The sequence below is a fragment of the Paramormyrops kingsleyae genome, chromosome 16 (genome assembly GCF_048594095.1).
Source record: "Paramormyrops kingsleyae isolate MSU_618 chromosome 16, PKINGS_0.4, whole genome shotgun sequence".
Taxonomy (NCBI): domain Eukaryota; kingdom Metazoa; phylum Chordata; class Actinopteri; order Osteoglossiformes; family Mormyridae; genus Paramormyrops; species Paramormyrops kingsleyae.
Window position 1 is genome coordinate 3,160,772 of NC_132812.1, and position 21,642 is coordinate 3,182,413.

At 41.2% G+C, this 21,642-nt stretch overlaps 1 protein-coding gene across 1 annotated transcript; it reads left to right on the top strand.

Annotated features, from left to right (window-relative positions):
• Positions 1–17,229: 17,229 nt before the first annotated feature.
• Positions 17,230–21,535, top strand: LOC111834043 (gap junction beta-2 protein-like). The gene is made up of 2 exons (XM_023792910.2): positions 17,230–17,433; positions 19,101–21,535. The coding sequence occupies exon 2, from the start codon at positions 19,125–19,127 to the stop codon at positions 19,887–19,889; it is 765 nt and encodes a 254-aa protein (XP_023648678.1). The 5' UTR covers positions 17,230–17,433; positions 19,101–19,124; the 3' UTR covers positions 19,890–21,535.
• Positions 21,536–21,642: the final 107 nt, after the last annotated feature.

A 21,642-nucleotide genomic window follows, 5' to 3' on the forward strand; every position in this document is an offset into this window, starting at 1 on the left:
ACTTGCTTTGTGCACTGGTGCGCAGTCATGTTAGAACAGGAAGGGGCCATCCCCAAACTGTTCCCACAAAGTTGGGAGCATGAAATTGTGCAAAATGGCTTAGAATTCTGCAGTATTACAAATTCCTTTCACTAGAACTATGGGGCCAAGTCCAACCCCTGAAAAACAACCCCACACCATAATTCCCCCTCCACCAAACTTTACACTTGGCACAATGCAGTCAGGCAAGTACCATTCTCTTGGCAACCGCCAAACCCAGACTCATCCATCGGATTTTCAGACAGAAAAGCGTGATTCGTCACTCCAGAGAACACATCTCCACTGCTCTAGAGTCCAGTGGCGGCGTGCTTTACAGTGTGGAAGTAAAATTGGACATTAGTAGGCGCGGGAGGGGAGGCATATTGGGTCTGTTATGTCTTAGGCCTTAGGCCAGAAGAGATTGTTTTGAATACTGTGTGACCTCGCTTTGTGATAGCTGCCTGCAGGTGGTTCCGCAGAAGCTCGGACCTTGGAGGAGCAGACAGTGGAGCAAAGGGGGGAGAGAAACCACTTGCAGGAAGAGACTCGAAGCCACCCCAACTGGTGCACAAAGAGTTATAGCTTAATGAATAGTAGTAGTAGTCAATATATAATATGTTACGCAGTTGATCGCATCATACTAATCATATGTTAACCATGTGTTTTAAGTGATTCAGTGACAATATGTCAATGTGTTAATCATTAATCAATGGAACACCCAATCATTAATAGTGATTCAATGTCATATAATTAATATCTATATACATATCTCAAGGAGAGTCTAGAAGCCGAGGCTGTCTCCAGTAAGTTGCGTACAATGGGTGGACTTTACCTTGCTACCAAGGTGAACCAATGGAGCAGGAGAATTGTGTTTGTTATACGTTTCAGCTCAGTTTGTTTATGTTTCATGACCAATCAGGACTTAGAAGTCCTGGGAGTTATGGTTTTATCTACTGGTTGTAATTGTTTTAACCTGCCTTGTTACATTGTTGAATAAACATCTGTATTTGTATGTGGGGAAATCACGTCTCTTGTGTAGTCTTATTAAAATGAAAGGTATTCCATCTGGTTGTGCGGTCTCATAAGGCTTGGATGCAGCTGCTCAGCCATGGAATCCCATTCCATGAAGCTCTCTTGAGCTAATCTGAAGGCCACACAAAGTTTGGAGGTCAGTAGCTTTTGACTCTGCAGTCAGTTGGCGACTTCTGCACACTGTGTGCCTCAGCATGCGTGGCCCCCGCTCTGTGATTTTATGTGGCCTACCACTTCGTGGCTGAGTTGCCATTGTTCCCTGTTGCTTCCACTTTGTTATAATTAGGTGTGGAAACTTTAAGTGCAGAAAGTATAAATCCAGACCAAAATTTTGTTTCAACCAACCAGTTGAGTGCGACTCTTCATACGCAACTGGTTGGTTGAAACAAAATCTTAGTCTGGATTTGTACTTTCTGCGCCTGAACTTTCTACCCCTGGTTATAATAGCACTAACAATTGAGGAAATTTCATGAATGGACTTATTCCACAGGTGGCATCCTATCACGGTACCAAGCTTGAAATTCAATGAGCACCCAAAAGCGTTGTTTTTGTGGCCGTGTCAAACATGCACAGTTGTTGTGGATCGCTGCGGTCGGTGGCCACACAGATACAGAATTCCGATACTGCAAGCATTTAACCACAGAGAACCACATTTACTTCATTCGCATCATAAATGTTCCCGCAGACACGTCCACATGTACAGTGGAAATAAAAAGTGTACACACCCCTGGTAAAATGCAAGGTTTTTGTGATGTAAAAAAATGAGACCATGATAAATCATTTCAAAACTTTTCCCACCTTTAATGTGACCTTTAACCTGTACAATTCAATTGAAAAACAAAATATAAAAAATAAAAACATACAATAAGCTTGATGCATAAGTGTGTAAAACTAGTACTTTATTGAAGCACCTTTTAGTTTAATTACAGCATTCAGTCTTTTTGGATACACAACAGCCATCAGGTAAAGTGACTGATTAACCCCAAATATAGTTCAGCTGTCCTAGTAGGATTTTCCTGACATTTACTCAGTTGCATCCTACAGCAAAAGCCATGGTTCGCAGAGAGCTTACAAAGCATTTTAACAGCGGTGTACACTTCTTATTTATTGTTTGCATCCTAAAAAATGTGAACAATGTACAGTAAATGTAAAAAAAGGAGAAACATGGGGTAAGAGAACAAGGACTAAGACAGATAGGGAAACACAGACCAGCAGTTCAGTGTCCAAACAAGGACTACTGGGAACCCAGGGCTTAAACAGACAGAGGGGAATGTGGGAACTAGAGGCAGGTGTGCCGATCAGAACCGGTAGAAGCAGTTAGGTGAGCTCATAGTGGAACTCTGCAGAGAGGCTGCACACGCCCTCTGCTGGTTCCTGATGGTGTTGTGATGAAACACAAATGGCCTGATATAATACAACTGCAGCCAAAATTGCTACTGAACCAAATTCAATCTGATCTAGTCAATGAAAAAAAGAAGTAAAATTTTTAATCACAAAACCATAACCTGCATCTAAAACCAAGCATGTTGCCACATACAGTATATTTCAATGAATTTAACTAAATATGGTTATAACAGTGGGATGAGACTCTTGCCAGGTTGCAGGAGAGCAAACAAACCAGCAAGAGATGCCTGTCACAGACCTGAAGTAAAAAGTCACAACAATAATTAAAAGTGTGCCGCTACAGTACACGCGTAATTTTATCATTTGTTGTAAAGCATTACATATGCAGTAAAATGCATCCTTATTCAAAGAATTTCTGATGCTTAACTCAGCTCTGAATACTCTAAACAGCAACAGGAGTCCTGTATATTCAAGATTCAAGAGTTTATGAATGAATGTTGCATTTACATAGCACTTTTCAAGACGTCCAAAGTGCTTTTACAGAAGCAATGGGGAGCCACTTCATCACTGTGTAGCATCCAAAAATGCTATTTGTAATGTTCACTGTAAACAGTCAGTTACTCTATGCAATGAAAATGTTACTGTACATGCCCTTCCACTAAACACAAATTAACACAAAGCACAGGCCTGGGGTACAGATTAAGGTGCAAGTACAACTTAAGGTGCAAGCACAGTAACAGAATAAATATAATGAAAATTATCACAATAAATACATAGACATGCAATGTAACATGTCGTGTAATGCAAACATAGCAAACAATTTAAACGGAGAGGGAGGTAGAGGTAGATAGCTGGCCAACCATATGTGCCAGAGTATTAGTGCCAAAAAAGAGCATCTCATTGGTTCTAGGTGGATCGCATCAATGGAATCGGGGTGTAGGGAGTGGGGGGGCGGGGGGGGGGGGGCAGTGGACATGAGTTGTTCACAAGCCTAATGGCCTGCGTGTAGAAACAGTCCTGTAATCTCGTGGTCCTTGATATCACACTCCTGCAGCACCTTCCTGGTGATGGGAGTGTGAATTGGCTGTGCAGGGGTGGGTACTGTCCTTTATGATGCTGTGGGTCCCCCTGATGAGCTTGGGGTGGTAAATGCTCACCAGAGCTGGTAGAGCTGTCCCTGAAATGGTTGGGGCAGTTTTACCACACACTGCAGGGCTTTGCTGTTCTCTGAAGAGCAGTTTCCGAACCAGACTGACCCAGAAATGGCAGGTGGGGTACAGCCTTGAACACACATTTTATGTCACTATATACATGGTCGAGAGTGTTTCTCTGTCTTTTCTCTCTGTACATGCAAAAGCAAGCACACCCTATACCCAGAAAAAAAAATACACACACTCCTTACGTAGTGTCTGCAGGATCTGCCCTCACACCTGGACACTGACTGCCTGGACAAGAGGTCAGTCACTTTCTACACCCAGCCACTGGATATACACAAACAGATAACAGCCCCAAGCATAGAAAAATACACACAAAACACTCCCTACCTACCAGAAACACACATATTTTAAAAATTACATGAAAACACCCAGAGAGGCAGTGTGTATAATGGTGAGACATTTTCCATCATCCATGTTCCTTTAGGGTGGACCCAGGAAACGGGTGGGGATACGTTTCAGGGCTGGCTTGGGAACACCTGTGGGTCCGTTAAATTAACGTTTATTTAACAAATGCCTTTGTCCAAAGTGACATACAAGTGAGGATCAGAGAACAGACAGTTCTAACAGACTGTACTGTTTGTATTACAGTGCAAAATTATGTTAGCAGTGAATTAAAACATACTATAAGTAACAACCCGGTGCAGGGCAAGCCATCGATAAATTATTTAATGACTGGATTAACGTCGTCACAGATCAGAATGCTGGGGTTCTGAGTGGCGTCGAGGACCCTCAATAAGCCATAAGGGTTCTGTCAAAAAGAAGAACTCTTTATGCCATGCTAATTGAGCATGCTTTTTTGGCGACCCCCCCGACACCCCCTCAAGAGCTACTGCTGACTAAGAACTCTGTATGTTGTAACAGCCGGCACAGCAGGATACGTGGGAAAGGCGTGATTTTTCACTAGAAAGGGCATGTCCTGTCACTGCTAAAGTCTCTGAATCATAAATATATAAAAGCATAACTGTGACTACACACCCCTAACAGCTTTGACACACACACCTCTTGGAAGCACACGTTCCATATTAAGGTTGCAGCCACCTTACATTGCTGCAATAGAAAGTAAGCGTGCAACCCTCTTTCGTTTTTAATGCCTTTCAACTGTCTTATAATTTGGACAGAAACATATCTTAAAATTCTGTTTAATTTTCTTCTCAATCTGACATACCCCAGCCCACCAAGTTCCCCCCCCCCCCCCAACATAAGGATGAAAAATCTAATTCGATCATGATCCATGTACCACTTTGTGTGTTGTATCATCTGAGGATTTGCATACCCCTACATTAAATGTTAACAGTTTAATCATTACCTCCACCCTAGAATTGTCTATATACTTTATATGGCATATTTACCAACAGGGGGAGCAAAGGTTCTATAAATTCACACAATTGTCTCTTAACAACTCACATAATTTTGTTAAAATAGTATTTGAATATGAGATGCTGCTGGGGCATTACTCAGTCTGAAACTGACATAATTAGGTTACATACGCATTTCAAGATTCAACAGGCTTACTCATTCAGTGACACCCAGTATAAAGAACAACACAGCACAAATAAATAATTAGACAATAGACATGCCATAATGCAGTGAAACAACAATTTTGACAGTACAATTCACATGAAGTGCAAAACCTCTAATATTGCAGTACCCAGATTTAGCTATTGATGATATGAATAGTTTGGGACAGAATCAGCAGCATTCTAATGCTGCAAAACCTCATACCAGACTGCAGAAGTGAATGCTATACTAAGCCATTATTTTTGTGGCCTTCCTGTTAGCTTTTGTGATTCTGACTGTTCTCCTCTTACATCTAATTAACAGAGAAATCATTTAGAATTAATGATGATTTTTTTAGCACAGTATGTTACTAATTCTTATTATGGTGTCAAATGTTTCTTTATACAATAAAGATATTATAAATGGTACAGTACAGTACACAAGCGTCAAGCCAACAAAGGAAATTTGGTGACACTACTTCAGAAGGCACAAATAATGTAGCAGTATAATCTTACTTAATGTATTCATTAATCAGAAGCATTTGTTATATTTATTCATCATTAATCATAAAGATTCATGTATTTCATGCAGTTATTATATTCATTCATGATTTGTATTTGTAGAGGCTTTCCTGTAAGCCTCAGAGTGGATGGCCAAGTGTTCTCAACGCGTAGCTTTAAATAACCAAAGTCCAAGCGGTCTCTGCAATCGGGTGATGTTCCCGTTTATTCCAAATCTTTGGTTCACATAAAAAGGACCTTTTGCTTTAACCTACAACACTTGTGCTGTATGATGTGCTGGCGGCGTGCTGTTTGTACCATGCTGTCTTATAGGTGCTATGGTAAGAACCTTGTTCCCTCCGCCATCCACACCGTCCAAGCGGACAACACGCATTCATACCCACCTGTCCTCACATGACCACATACCCACCTATCCTCACGAGATCATACCACCACATACAATACAACCCGCAGTGGCCAAAATACAAATACACCCCAAAGTTATAAATGGCTCCCACAGTATTTGAGTAGTAACTGAGTGACTAAGTTACTTGTGCCTCCTCAAGTAAAGTATATTTGGAAATTATTTAAAGGATCTTTATATTGCCATAAAACTATTTTAAATCTGTTAAAGTGTGTCAGCTTAGCCATCTTTAAATCTCTCTTCAAATCCATCCAACATATTTGGTGAACTCAACCACTAGCGCATCTTGTTTGGCTAATCAATACCATCCATGTTCTATACCTGTTTGTTCTATTCCAGGTCACAAGGCCCACATGGCTTAATTCTGTTACTTAAGTGAGCTGGTGGTGAAATGCAACAAATACACAAAATGGCTGCTATACCTCCAAAGATAAATGTGGAAAACAAAGTTGTGTTCTTCTAGCTATCCAAGATATTTTTTGGAGAAAAAAAGAAAATTCTCATAGCTTTTTATTGTATTACTGTACAGTTGTACACATTCTAATATTAAATTATATATTTTTCTGAGCAAATATGCACATATTGCCAAATAAATATCTATATACATAATTTTTGCAAAGTGCTATAAGTTATGTGTTTTGTGAGATACAAGGAACCCAGCTAAAAAAAAAACACAAAATTCCTGTTCTAGCAGTTAATCGGAATGATCGCTTAAGTGAGATGTGACTAATTATGCAGGTCGGAGACAAATTTGGCCGACAAAGATATTGTTTGAGGTAAGAATCTGCTTCCATGTCTTGTGGTCCAGAGTCTCTTCCTGGGAGGGAGTGCATCGATGACACAGCTGCCCATGTGGGGGGACTCAGCAGTTGTCTTGCTTGCAGATTTTTAGCTGTGGCATCATAAAGGTTCCGGACGGTGGTCAGGTTCCCAGCTGACAGGGAACATTCCCAGAAAAGTGCTATTTGTGTAACCTACGAACACACTCCAACCTTGAACCCATGACCTCTGAGGAGCAAAGCAATAGTATTACCCACTGCTGTACCATGCCCTTCACTGGCTTCTGCATTATTTTTCTTAGTTGTAGTGGTGAGATGAAGTTCTGGGAAACTGGACTCTTTGAGCATTTCCATACCTTAATCGTAACGTTTGATTCCTAGAATGAAAAATTGAAAGCCAGTGCCTTGTTCCTGGATTCATGACCCTGGTTAGCTAGAGTTCTGAAGCTGGTGTGATCAGGCCACTCATGTCTTATTCTTAGATTTGCCTGATTACTCTGGTTTTGTGTATTAGGCCTGCTTCCTGTTTCCCGGTCCCTGTTCCTGTTCTCTAGTCCCCTTCACTTGGGTCTGTCTTTTGTGCACCTTATCCTGGAAGTGCCCATCTAGTCAGCATCCCAGTGTCCCATTGATTACCTGTTTTCTATAGTACGCTGTCTTAAGGTCTCAGAGGCCAGTAAACAGAAGAGCTAGTTGGCCCAGTTTGGGGTGTCCTGTTTTGGACTAGGTTGGTGAAAGCCAATAGATGCATTTTTATGTAACTGCACCCTAGTCATTTAGGCCAGAAGTCCGGCAGCAGTGTGTCTCTGTTGAAATGTATAAGTGAAGAAGACAGGACTAACTGGGAGATGATTAATTCTTAATTCTCTAATTATTCAACAAAGTTGCATGCCATGTCTAAGTTTCACAAATTAGTGAGGTCTGCCAGTATGATTGGCTTTTAGATCATAACAGCCATATATATTTTCCTTCCTCACTGTACTGTTAATGGCATCTCTTTTGCATAAAGATGGGCAGTACAATAGGACATCATTATCATTCTTTTTTTATTAAAGCACTCACTTGTACTTTCCCTTCCATTGTGTGACTTTGTGTAAGTGTGTTCATGGCTGCATGTGCATCAGTATCTGTGTTTGTGCAACATATAATGTTATGTGAATTACTATTTGTAAGTGGAGCAACTGGGTCAGATGTTGCGTGTGTGATTATGTGAGTGTAGAGGGGATAACCCCTGGGTTACAGCGCCCCCTGCAGCCCCCGCTAGGGCCGCACTGGCAATGCCAAGCACTTGAAATGCGAGGAACAGAACAAGGGGCAGTCACGCTTGGACCTGCTGGACAGCCCTGTAGCACAGGTCACATGCTGGACGCGTGGGGCGTTACCAGCCTGCTCCGAGGCCTGCGACACTGGGTGCCGTTGTCCTGTCTCCTGGCCCATGATGCAGTGCCATGATAAGGAACAATGACACTGTTTTAACAGTTTCACCAGGGGGCAGAGACCTGACAGGAAGCCAAAAAGGAATTGTGGGTAAGACTGAAAGAATTTTTCCCGCCATTCTGCCTTTTTCCTCCCACTGCTGTAGTAAAATCCAGGAGAGATTTTGAAGGCCCCAGGGGAAGTGGAACAGCACTGCGTCAGGCCTGCTGTCCAGAGACGTACACTGCCCAGTGACGCACTGTGCAATGTCAACCCCTGTCCCTCTGTTTCATTATTGAAAATTCACCTAAATGTCCACCTTCATATTGCATATAGGTCTCCAAAGTATTCTGCACTACTTTTCATACAGAATTCAACCACTATCTGCTTGCTTATGCTTTCTATCATATCGGATTCCTACTCATATCTACAGGTCTCCTATAAACCCCTTCCAACCCCAGCTTCTCAAATCAGTGTTTTCTGATAAAGTTTTCAGCGGCTAAAGCCAATGTCACATAATGCCAGAACATAAGATGTCAAAGTAAAAACAAGAAAGGACTTTGACCCGTACTTGCAAGCTACTGAATTCCACCTGGCAAGTTTTTGTTAAAAAAAAAAAAATCCTAGTAAATTATTTTTAGCACAGGGCCTGTGTAAATACCCAGGGGGCAACATGCTATTTGATCGTTAATCTAATCATAACTTCCAGCCAGAATGCGACTGTAAGTCCTTCCCTATTTACCTAAAAATGTTTCTTAAACATTAATCCGCATCTATCGTGATTCTTTACAAGGTCTCCTGTGACAGTTTCTGCAAACAGACTAGAGACATGGCTCTGTGGTGCAGTTTTGCGGAAATGAAATGTCTAAGGAAATGAGAGATGATGCTGTTTTATCATTTACTACTATTTTTGACCCCTGCATTGTAGGATAAAAAATCCCAGGGTCTGCAATGTCGCAGTAGTGCTGATGACCGTAATCATCCTGTTGTGTCAGTCAGCAGCATGATATGTTCACAGCATGTATATGTTGCCTATATGTTTGCTAGCTTGTTTGTGTTTTAAGGGAGGCATTATATTGGCTGGTTTCCATTCCTTGGGGGGAGGGGGGGGGGTTACAACCCTCCACCCCCCATAATTTATGTCCATGCATTCACTTTTCCCACAGGTCCACCAGGATGCCTGATGCCAAGTAGGCGATGGAACATCTCACCTGCCCAACCTCTGCAGGCGGAAATGCTAACCAGGATAAACGGCTCCTCCATAGCTGGTGCCAGGAAGACGGCAGGCAAATAAAGATGAAATTGTTCTTCCTCTACACAGTGAGTAGGGGCAACACCCCCCTCCATCCAGGGACACACACATCCTCCCTGGTAACTTGGTTCCGCATTCTTTCTACCTGAAAAGAAAGCTACCCATTGTGTTGATGGTTGCTGTAGTCATGCTACTCACAACAGCAAACAAAATGTAGCTTTCAGCAGGTCCTGTTATATGACACTCAGGATATACATAGGCCATGTTTAACAATTAGCACATAAGTGGCAATTACTCTTAATGGAAGCATAATACCAATGTTATTCTGAAGCTTGTCATATGTGTCACACACCAGTTATGGCAGAGTTAGTTGTTTGTAATGGGACAGTTTCCTTTATGTTGACTTAAAAGGGAAAGTAACCGTTTACTCTTATGTTAATATTCTGATAGACAGATATCTACCACAGAGAATAAATGAAGCCTATTTAGGTAATGTACACGTCATTTCCACATTTGAATAGAGATTGTACATTCCAGAAGTAGGTGGTTTGGCTTTGTGAATCAGCTACCACATTTAGATAATTGTTCTATTGAGCTAAATGTCAGTCAACTTTCCCAGGCTCTAATATCTCATCACTGCAGGTAGCTGGTGCATCTGCTTTTGTATCAGCCAACCTCCTAGTCAAAAAAGACTTAAATGTTATATTTTCTCAAGGCCAAGAATGAGCCCAGTAACAAACCCAAAGTACCTTTGCAAAAATCAGACCAAATGAATGTTCACTTCAGCGTATTGACATGCGATCCATCAAAAGAAATGACTCCAAAACACTTCACACATTCTTCAGCGTAAAACCAGCTTTTTCCATACATCATCAGAGTTTGACTCTACCTAGCTTCAGGGCATTCCTCTGTCATTTTGCTGAATCACATACTGAGTTTATTTACAGAAAATGTCAAAGATTAAGTTTGTTAAAGTCATTAAAAATTTAAATGTTTGTATTAATAGCCAGGAACAAGTACAATTAAAAGCTAAAGTTGGTTTCTGAGGACATAATGATCTATGTTTACAGTACAGTGAACATTCTGTCAATTGTCAGATTCAGATTGTACTCTCAGGTTTAGGGGCGTGAAATATTTTTTTTGTATGTAAGATATCCCACAGATTTTTCTGTGGTTGTAATTTACAGGATGACAAGACAGTTTTTTTTTTTTTATCATAGACACTGTGGCACTGAACATGGAAAACAAATGGTCTGGCATTGCTGTCATTGTTACAGTGCCTGTATAATTTCAAGAACTTATGCAATCCTGACCCATCAGGTTGTTCTAGTACCAAGCTGTAAAAATGCTATTGTATAGTCAGAGGCCAAAAAATGCAGCCAGGGCAGGTCAATGGCTTGGTGGAATTTTCTCGCAACTTAGGCTTGGCTAAGAACCCCTACATTGTAAATGTGCATAAAAGAACCTGTACAGAGGCAAAGCTCTTATTGGCAGGGGAGAGGGGCGAGAGGGTGGAGTAAACTACGTAATACAAAGAACAAAAATACTTGTGGTGTAAAAGCAAATGTCATTTCGTGGAAAATCAGACAAAACATCTTGCGGCACAGTCAATGACCCCTGAGTCAGGTTTACTGGGGGGAAACAAGGATCATTTGTACATAAGACGAGTAAGATGGAAGGACAAGGAAGAACAAGAGTAAGATGGCAGAAAAGTTAGGCAAAGCTCTGCAGTCTGCTGATTCACTGTCCAGGGCCAGATGGGGAGATGTCAAACTGAACCTCACTCACACAAAATTAAGTGCAGAATCTGCACAGGGTAACCTGACTCAGCACTGGTCCTGATGTAGGCTTTCCTTTAACCCTGGTGAATGCATATGTTGTTGTGCTCAGGAACGCACAAATGATGCACGGTGAGTGTATTTTCTATGAAAAGCAGCCATTTTACTCTTCTCTACGGGACCAGAGGGAGACTATGGGTACCAGTGAATTAGTTTGCTATCCACTTTCCCTTCCCGGCCTCCAGCTCCCCACGAGGTCAGCGCCTGTGAATTGAGCCAGCTGTATCCTCCCTGGTGATTGGAGAACAGAATGGCTTCTCTCCACCGGCCTCCCCTGAGGGTAGCAACCCTCTGAGCTGGGCCAGGCCAGTGGCGATAACGCTGGGATAATGGGCAACAAAGACAACATTGTGCACAAGTACCCCTCCCACCTTCCAATTCCATCTCTGCTGCTTGTTGGCCAGGTAACCCAAGAGGACAATGACAGCGACCCTACATCCTCACCCTACATGGGGCCTTCCTATTACTGTAGGGGACAGAGGATCACAGTAATGAAATATGCTGGGATGAGGGCTGTGTCATAAAAGGAAAGTAAAATGGAAGCTCTCTGGGTTTCACAACACCCATCTCTGGGTTCCCATAACCTAAAGACAGATGAGCGTTTGTTTGCAGACCTTTTTCTGGGGGGGGGGGGGGGGGGGGGGGCATTTAAAACTGGGCAGTAGGTTTTCTGAATCCTCATGGGTTGCCTGGACAGATCCCCCCCCCCCACCCCCCCACTTTGCCACAGAATGTAGAATGGGTTTCATTATTTCAATTTCCTTTCTCCTAATTTTCTCCTGATTCCCTTTCAAATAGTTGCCCTATTCATAATTTGCAGTTGAAGAAATGCATTAGATATTTTGAGATAAGTGTGAATTTAATCAGGGTAAACACTGGAGAGTGCATACTCCAACACGCTTTCAGAAAAGGTCTTCCTGTCGTTTTGCTGAACAAAAGCCTTAAGAAGGGGGGGGGGGGGCGTGGCTCTCCTGGGTGGGAGAGTCAGGTGACAGGGGCTGTTCTGTTATTCATCCCCCATCCCTCCTTCATATTTTGGTGTATTCTGTTCTTTCTTGCCCCCCTGTGACCACAAAGAAACTCCTGACATCCTTTGCAGATACTGCAGTGATTCAGTTTTGTTCGAGTGTGCGTGTCTTTGTCTTTATCTTAGCTGGTATGACTCCTTTGTTTATTTTTGGGTTTCCTTTCTGTATTGTGTTGCTCCTCCCATCCCTCTAAACCCTGATGGGAAATCTCATATTCCCTGCCCAATCCGTATGTCACATGGTCCATTCGCTGTTCTCAGAAACCTCTGTCTCTGCTTGAGGACATTGCAGAATAAAATGCAGTTAGGAAATCTGTAATGGGTGCTTGATTGTTTCAACGCTATGGGGTCATGGACCCGACTCGAGCAAACAACCAGAGTCTGGGTGATTTTGAAGCGGGTTGTTTTTGGCTTTCCCTGTGGTAATTTAGTGCATCTTTGTTGCTTTGTGTGTAGCTTTAAGACACACCTCACAGGTGTGCCAGTTAATGAAAAAATCCTAAACATAATGCACTTTTGTCTATTGTGAGCCATTGGGAGGTAGAAGACGAGGCACGAGAGCTTTGCTGACTGTGTGTTACTGTGGAAATTAATCACCAGCCCATGCCTACAGATGTCTCAGCTAAAGAAGTCAAGCCAGTCCTGATGAAACCGCTCAGCTCTGGGATGGGGACAGGGATAAACTGGCTGCTTGAAGTCAAGGGACAGAATGCTTTCTGAAATTGTCTTAACTGCCAAGCCAAGGGTTACAATGAGCTGGCTTCAGTATTTTAATTCACATATTTAAATTGATTTTAGGTCTTTATAGCACCATGTTAAGCTCTTTCAGTTCCAGCCAGTTTAACCTTATTTTATGTTCTGTTACACAATGGGCCTCTTTATAGCTTCCTGTCTTTAATTGAGACAGAGAACCTTTAGATCAGCACTGTCTGCCTTTGGCCTTGTGACATCACAGGGGGGTCATAATGAATATTATTACTACAGCAGTTTGCAGCTGCATACCATCAATATTTTGATGACTACTACCACCAGTTTTTGTACAGAAACGGTTGTGGAGAAATGGGGTAGAGCGCAGCACTGGAGTTTATGAAGGTGAGCCCAGTTTCTTGGATTGGTATGCTCTGTTAGACTGTGAGAAAACAACAGTCCCCTTTGATCTCCAACTGAATGTGGTTCTCACATCAGTAACCCAAGAGCTGGACCCTACTCAGATTCGTGTAAATGAAGAATGATACAAAAACGGTGTACTGAGCCTCCTTTGTACTGCTGTGTCTTTCTGTCTACAGTGTATGCTTCTTTCTGTATGTGTGTGTTTTGTTTGTGAAGGGTTTCTAAAAATGCATACACATGCATGAATGGCTTTTGAATACATATTTCTGCATGTTTGTGCGGGTTAGGTATATATTATGTTGTGGGGCCAAATATTCCCACAATGAGGTAAAAAAAAAAACAACTTATTTTGGCATTAGGGGGACCATTTTTTTGTCTTGTCAATGTGTAACACGGTTACATGCCAACCAGCCATACCACCTGTAGTTCAGACTAGTTAATCCCCTGAAGCTAAGGAGGTTTGGGCCTGGTCATTACTTGAATAGGAGAACACCTTGGAAAGCGGGTGGAAGAGGTGTTGTTGGTGTGGCCAACAGGTTAGCCCATCCTGTGGTCTGTGTGGATCCCAACGCCCCGGTGCAATGACGTGAACACTGTGCTGTAAAAAACGGTGCCATCCTTCAGAAGGCATGTAAAACCAAGGTTCTGGCTCTCTGAGGTCACAAAAGATCCCTGGGCGTCTTTTGAAAGATTAGGGGTGGTACCCCGGGCTAAAATTGCCACCTGTGGCCCTTTCAGATCTGGCCTCCTATGCATCCCCTACATCTAAGGAGTGAATTCTCTCCGTCCCCTTCACCACCTTAGCTACTGTGTTGTGTGCATACTGGCACAAAATGGCTGCCATCGCATCATCTAGGTGGGGGCTACATAGTGGTGGTGGCTGCAGTGGCTCCCCAATGTTTCTGTAATGCACTTTGGGTCTCTTGAAAAGTGCTATATAAAGTGCAATATTCATATAAAAAATCTCTGAACACAATCAAAAAACTAAATGCCAAAAGTCTTCTATTCTGCTTGGTTACTTACAGTTAAGGTTAGTGCTGGGTAGGTTTCCATAGCTTGGATTAGGGTTATGACCATAGAAATGAACTGAGAGTCTCCACAAAGACATACATACATTATGTTCACACTACATTACGAGGAACATTTTTCAGGTCCCCGCAAAGGTCTGTGAATGCAATGAAAAATCTAAAAGTGCCAAAAGCCTCATATTTTGTTTGGTTACTTATGGTTAAGGTTAGGGCTGGGTAGGGGTTAAGGTTGTTCTTGTTGGGATTAGGGTTTTCCCCATAAAAATTAATAGAGAGTCCCCACAAAGATAAAATTGCAAACCTGTGTGTGTGTGTGTGTCCTGCTTTGGTATGCTGATTAGCAATTAAATAATTTAGTTCAATCCATCCATCCATCAAACCAATCCACCTTTCAACCACTTGTCCATGTCATGGTTGTCTTTCAGTGTTATTTTGAACAAAGTCCTGCTTCTGTCTGCTTCATGAAGTTGGGAATAAAATGTTTTGCATTAGCAGTTATCTTTGAAGTGCTTTCACCATAGTAAACAAAAGCAGAAAATCTTAGTCTCCAAAAGGCTGCCACTTGGATCGGAAATCTAATACTTAAGTCGTGCTGGCAGCTTTCCTTCTCTTACCAAAGATCTGCTTCCCAAAGTGGGACAGAGGACCGACATGTTACTCTTTTGTCAGCCCAGGGGAATTAACATCTTCATCTTGGATATTGGGTGGTATTTTTAGGCTTTGTACCTATAGTGGAATGGCAACACATTAAGGATTTTGAGGTATGTTGTCAAGTTTCTGAAATACTTTGTGAGCTGGTAGAGAAATGCAAAAATGAACACACTGATCATCATGCTAAGATTTGGTTTCAATGGATGATGTAATTATACCCCAGTCCTGGAAGGTCAGAATATCAATAAATCTACTCTATCCTCTATGCTGCTCTGTGGTTGAACTGTTTACAGGGCTACTTGATAATTAAGTTTTAAAACTCAATCATGATCAAACAAGACCATCAATAACCTTTTTGTGAATCTCTTGTGAGTCTTTTTTATTATACATTCTTTCACCTTGACTTAACTCCCTTGATTAATACAAAACAATTATTAATTATTAATTCACATTTTACTTAGAAGGCATTTGCCCAAAATGACACACATTTATTGAGAGACCAGGATCAGCATCCCTGGGGAAACTGGGGGTTAGAGTCTTCCTCAAGGGCCCATCAGAAAAATCAGTATGTAGGATTTGCACTGGCAACTTACCAATCACAGGCACAGACATCTAGCCTATGGAACCATATTACAATTACAAAATGCAATTAGTGCAATAAGATTTTCTCCTGTTTACTGGGGTTCTTCACAGAGCACCAAAATGCCCGTTTTCACTACAAAAATGAAATTCATAAATAGCGGACCACACCCCACAGACAAAGCTTGCAAAAACGTGGACTCTTTAGGGGTCCGCGATAGACTCTGCATTCAATGACTAATAATGTGAAGTTTAAGCTTTTTAACAGCAAAAGAGAGAGAACAGCACCTGCACTTACAATTCGTCACAAAACTCACCCTCATGGAGACTGGCATGCAGGAAGCTGTAGTGGGCAATGGCACGAGGTTGATGACTTAGCCTTTAACCTTGAATGGGTAAATTCACGGTAAAGCAAAAGGAAGAAACAGCATACCTTTTCAGTCAAAGGAAATTCTTATTCATCCCCATATCAGATTTAGTATCTTCTATGTCTTTAAAATATTATGGTTCCAGCATTGCAGAACGTGGTTAAACACCGTTTGGTTTGTTTGAGGGCAGTGGGCGGCGGTAGAAAATCTTTCTCAGTTAATTTCACGTAACGTAGTGAATCGTTTTACGGTAAATATACAATGGTTAGAGCAAAATCCTACAGGTGGGTTTATCGCCCCTCACAGCTTGGTACAAGTTGTGCCAGGGGTAATTGTTTTTCCAAACTAATTCAAAGGACTAAAAAATAAAACTCAAGAACAAATTTAATCGTCATTATCATAAAACAATGTAGCCATTCAGTAATATTTAATAAATTAGACAAATTGCATAATTATCCTTTAATTTGTGCAAATTCGTGATTTAATCGTTGGCTTATTTTTTCATGTAATTGAACGATACTGGCTTGAACAGCCTAATTGGTGCGATGCGTTTTTTTTTAGAAATTGTGTCATTAATATAAACTAAATGGTTAACGTCGTTAAAATAGCTCATATACCTTCTAACATCCAACAAACAGAAAAAGAAAAATATATGAAAGTATTCGTCTAAGTATGAAATACTGATTAAGCCGCATTACTTAATTTTGAAATAAATTATCCAATATGGTTTGGTAGTATTTTGATTTAGCGTTATGTAGTGTGCTTTATAACATGACCATTTCTAACAGTTTCTCCTGTTGCTGATTTGATATCGTCGGATGTGATAGAAGTGCGCTATAGGCTAATATTAAAAAAATGTTGAAAGTCATTCCACCGGAACATGTTTTGTTTATGTAGTTAATTTGTTTTTCATTTAATTCACCGTTTACCATACCAAATTCACATGCCCGTGGGGGTTTCATTGAAGCAAATACGTTTAAGCATGTAAGACGTAACAAGAGAACCTCATCCAAGACTGATTTGTGAATAGACTATGTGAAACAATATATTAAACGTATTTTTTCTAGGACTATATAAGTAGTGGAAAGTAAAAAAAAAAAAAAAAGCTGCATTCATAATGTACTGTGCCAGAATTTGCCCCGCCCTCATCAGATTAAAGCAGGTGGACACTTAAGAGGGAGAACTGGCAGATCAAGTGAGCCGTCTAAAACTTCATAAGTAAATCTGACCTGTTTTACGTCGGTGTCTGACATTTGATAATTGCTACTTAATTTCACTCTGCTTACTCGCGTACGTCGCGGCAGCGAAGAGTGAGCTGAATTTTGATGGATGTGTGCTGAAACCTGGACGAAGGTAAGACAGACAAATTAGGGCAGTCTGATTTACTTATTATATAATTGTATATTGAGGCATTACGATATCCCGACCAATGAGTAGTTATTTTATGAAATAACAAAACTTTTACTAAGACGTTTTATATCCACACAACGCTACCACATAAGTATTGACTTGGACGAAATGCTTAAAAATAAATGGTTTATATGATACATTACTCCAATCTTCATGAAAGAATAACCATTTATGCCTCAGAAACTATTTGTTTACTTAATCACGTACCGACCTATAAAACACGGGTTTTATTCTGGTCAAAAGCTATTCAGAAATTTAAAAATATGATTTTGCCCTGTGCAGGTTGAGTCGATATTAACAGCGCTTCTTTAAACTAAAGCAAGAACACAGTTTTCTTGATGTATAGCTCAGCCGACATTTTCTTCTGGTCAATCGTTTATCTAGGATGTAATTGTAATTGCAGTACCAGCTTCGATTAAAATACTTTGCACTTACATTCACTGTAAAACCAACTACAAACTCTCGCTGAAAAATTGCTATATGATATTGTGCTCAATAATCAGTGTCCTTTTTTCCTCGAATCTGACATAACTGGGATGAACAAAAAACGCTTGGCGTATGGAGGGTGGCACTTAACCTGCAAGATTAATTACACATTACAATAATGAAGTGACAATGACCGTCTAATAGCGAGGATTTAGTTAAAGATGAGAGGTAATAAATGACAATTTGAGATGTATCACTACTTAGCAGGGCCGGCCCTGGGTGTTCTTGCGCCGTAGGCGAGACTCCGCTATATTAAAAACATTTCAGTAACACGGGGTATTTGGCTGCTCAGTACCTCGCGTCTGTTTCACAAGAAAAATATTGAAATATTACATCTACTGTAAATAACTGTAATGTCACAGAATGCAACCAGAGGTATTACTAATTATTAAACTCTCTCTCTTGCGCCCCCTAATCAAATGGTGCCGTAGGCGATCGGCCTATAGGGCGGGCCAGCCTTGCTATTGAGCACTACTTCTTAATTAAATATGTCCTTGGTTTGCGGAGTTTTTGTTCTATTGATGTAACGAATGCGGTTTTAAGGCATAAACGTTTGGGGCTGAAGACGTGCATATAACGCGCATTCAGCACAAATTCGTTTGTTTCGTAAGATTCCGTCATTGGTAATTATACGTTATGCGGCATTGTTTCGGAGAAATGATTCATTAACGAACTATGTTATAAAACAATACTGTTTGTTTGTTTTCGACGCACATTTTAATGAGTGGTGTCGATTGCTCGTAAATTACCAGTGCATACTTTACAAGCTTCGGACATAACGAGGCTTAGAAATCAGTGAAGTAAAGTTTTTACTATGACTGCAGTGCAGCACGTTGCCAGCTCATGTCCAGCTGCTGTAACTTTCACTGAGATTTAATGGGAAGTACCCTAGCACAATACTCAGCTGTACAAGTGGGTAAGACGGTCTTGCTATGAATAGAAGCCTTAGGGGGAACGTACACCCACCCTTACATCTTCAAAGCTCTTGGTCTGATCGAAATTATTATACTAGGCGAGCAACTAAAAGTAAATACTTGTGTGAACTGGAATAAGCTCTGTTTTAATTTTGTGCCTGTTTTTTTTCTTTATTTTACCCTGTGAACTCTTAACCCTATCCCTTGCAGGAGCCGTAAGGTGCTGCAGACAGCATGAATTGGGCGGCGCTGTATGTGCAGCTAGGAGGAGTGAACAGGCATTCCACCAGCCTGGGAAAGGTCTGGCTGTCAGTGATCTTCATCTTCCGCATCATGATTCTGGTGGTGGCGGCAGAGAGCGTGTGGGGCGATGAACAGTCTGACTTCACATGCAACACGCAACAGCCCGGCTGCAAGAATGTGTGCTACGACCATTTTTTTCCCGTCTCACACATCCGTCTGTGGTGTCTTCAGCTGATCTTCGTCTCCACACCTGCACTGCTTGTGGCGATGCATGTGGCCTACAGCAAGCGTGAAGCCAAGCGGAGCATCCTCCGCGCCAGGGGCGACAAAGCTGAGGATGACCTGAAAACCCTGAAAAACAGGCGCATCTCCATTACTGGGCCACTCTGGTGGACATACGCCATGAGTCTGCTCTTCCGCCTGATATTTGAGGCGGGCTTCATGTACGGCCTCTACTTTGTCTACGATGGCTTCCGAATGCCGCGGCTGGTCAAGTGCGAGCAGTGGCCATGTCCCAACAAGGTTGACTGTTTCATCTCCCGTCCAACAGAAAAGACCATCTTCACCATCTTCATGGTGGCTTCCTCGGGCCTTTGCATCGTTCTCAATGTGGCAGAGCTGTTTTACCTGATTGCTAAGGCACTGATTAGGTGTTCTGGGGACTCTTATGCTGCCTCAGATAGAAGGGTCAAGGATAAGGCCTGCCGACAGAACATACGGAATGAGAGGTTGTTGTCCACCACCTTAACGGCTTAACTTCCCCACAATCCAGCTTTGTTACTCTCTCACAAGAAGACTGGATAGGACCATTTGTATTTGCTTGCTTTTTGTTTTATTTGTATTATAATTTCTATCCTCGCCACTCCAAATAAAACGTGAAATAAGTGCTGGTTTAGTTTATGTTCACAGAGATGCGATTGATTTCCTTTTTTTCTCGTTTTTTCAGTACTTCAACTGCCAAATCAGTGACTTGAGCCAGAGGGCTTGTCCTCGTGGGGACATCTAGTGGTGCACTTTAGCATTACACAAAGACTTGCAAATACACAGACCCATAGTATTCCTTCCGTATAATTGAAGTGTTAGATACCCTGCCGTGTAACAAAAGCACTTTCCGCGATGCAATAACTTCGTAAAGATGGCTATGAAAAAGTCAGAATCTGAAGAAGGATTGCCTTTGTCATTGATGCTAACTGACACCCTCCATATTCTATGTTACTTAAAACACCTTCACATCCCAAACTTTCACTTATGATTGAAAGCAGATGAATAAATTTGGGTCTAAGGCTAAATTGCAGGAAAAAATCTGACAGGATTATTAAATGTTTTCTCTCAGTGAACTTAACTGTGTCAGTTGCTCAGTCAAAAGGGAAGTATTTAATTTTGTGTGGCTCTGCCTCTATAAGTAGGTATGGCTTAGGACTTAGGTAGTTTTCAGCTTGTGGATCAATGAAATTGGCGTTCAGTGTTAGAAAGCAAATAGGCTAATACTCAGCTCCTGTTCTTTTGTTGATGGATTTCTAGTTGGTATAACAGTTAAAGAACTATACTTAACCAGTTACACCAAGTCCAAGAAACCAAAGCCACATGCCTCAAACTGTTATCGTACAGTCAGGTGTATGTCGTGTACCCTTTGACTTGCTAGTAGCCTACTATTACACCAGCCTTCCTCCAAGAAGTCTAGTTTAGTAAAGAATTTATTATGTGAAGGATAAAGGATTACAATGATAACCAAGTAGAGTCATGTTTATTGAGTTTTTTTTGAACGTTTAAAGTAGGGGCAGGGAGTTAATTATATTGAAATTGATATCTGAGAAATAATTCACTGTAATGTCTCCTTGCTTTCCGATTTAAAGGTATTCATCTCCTCTCGCCTGCTCAGTGTTTGAAGGTGCTATACTGATACAGCATTCTCTTGCTAGTATATATCTTATTCCGTCTGGAAGCTTGCGATACTCTTACAGATGCCATTGCTCCCAATCTTCCAGTCTTTGTGATATGCGCACATGAGAATAATTAGAAAATTTCGTCGTTAGTGACTGACGGTGAGTCTAGGTTATTCTCCTACTGCGAGAACATGCTGACAAGTGAGCTCGTCGGGAACCGTAACTGTAGCGATTTCTATATGCAGTCTGAACGTAAGTTTACGGCTTGTATGTTTGTCCATAATAATGAAAACTATGTGATTGTTCACATGCTGCCCACAAGAAATCGTTTAAAATTTATTTAGTCTATACATAGCCTATATGTGTGATATGACCATAGCAGTGGTCATATCTATGTTATTTTATCGTTTATAATTGCATTGTTTAAAATTTGTATATGCAAACTACAAGCTACATTTTATTCCAGTGCGAATACAAAACATTTTGTTACAACGGCTTTAATAAAAGTATCACCTTGGAGTTTGTGTTTATTATAGTTTTTACTGAAATGTCTAATGATCCATTTATCTGAGTTATTTAACGATATTGCCTTTTATACTGTCACAGAAATATTTAGATAAATTTAC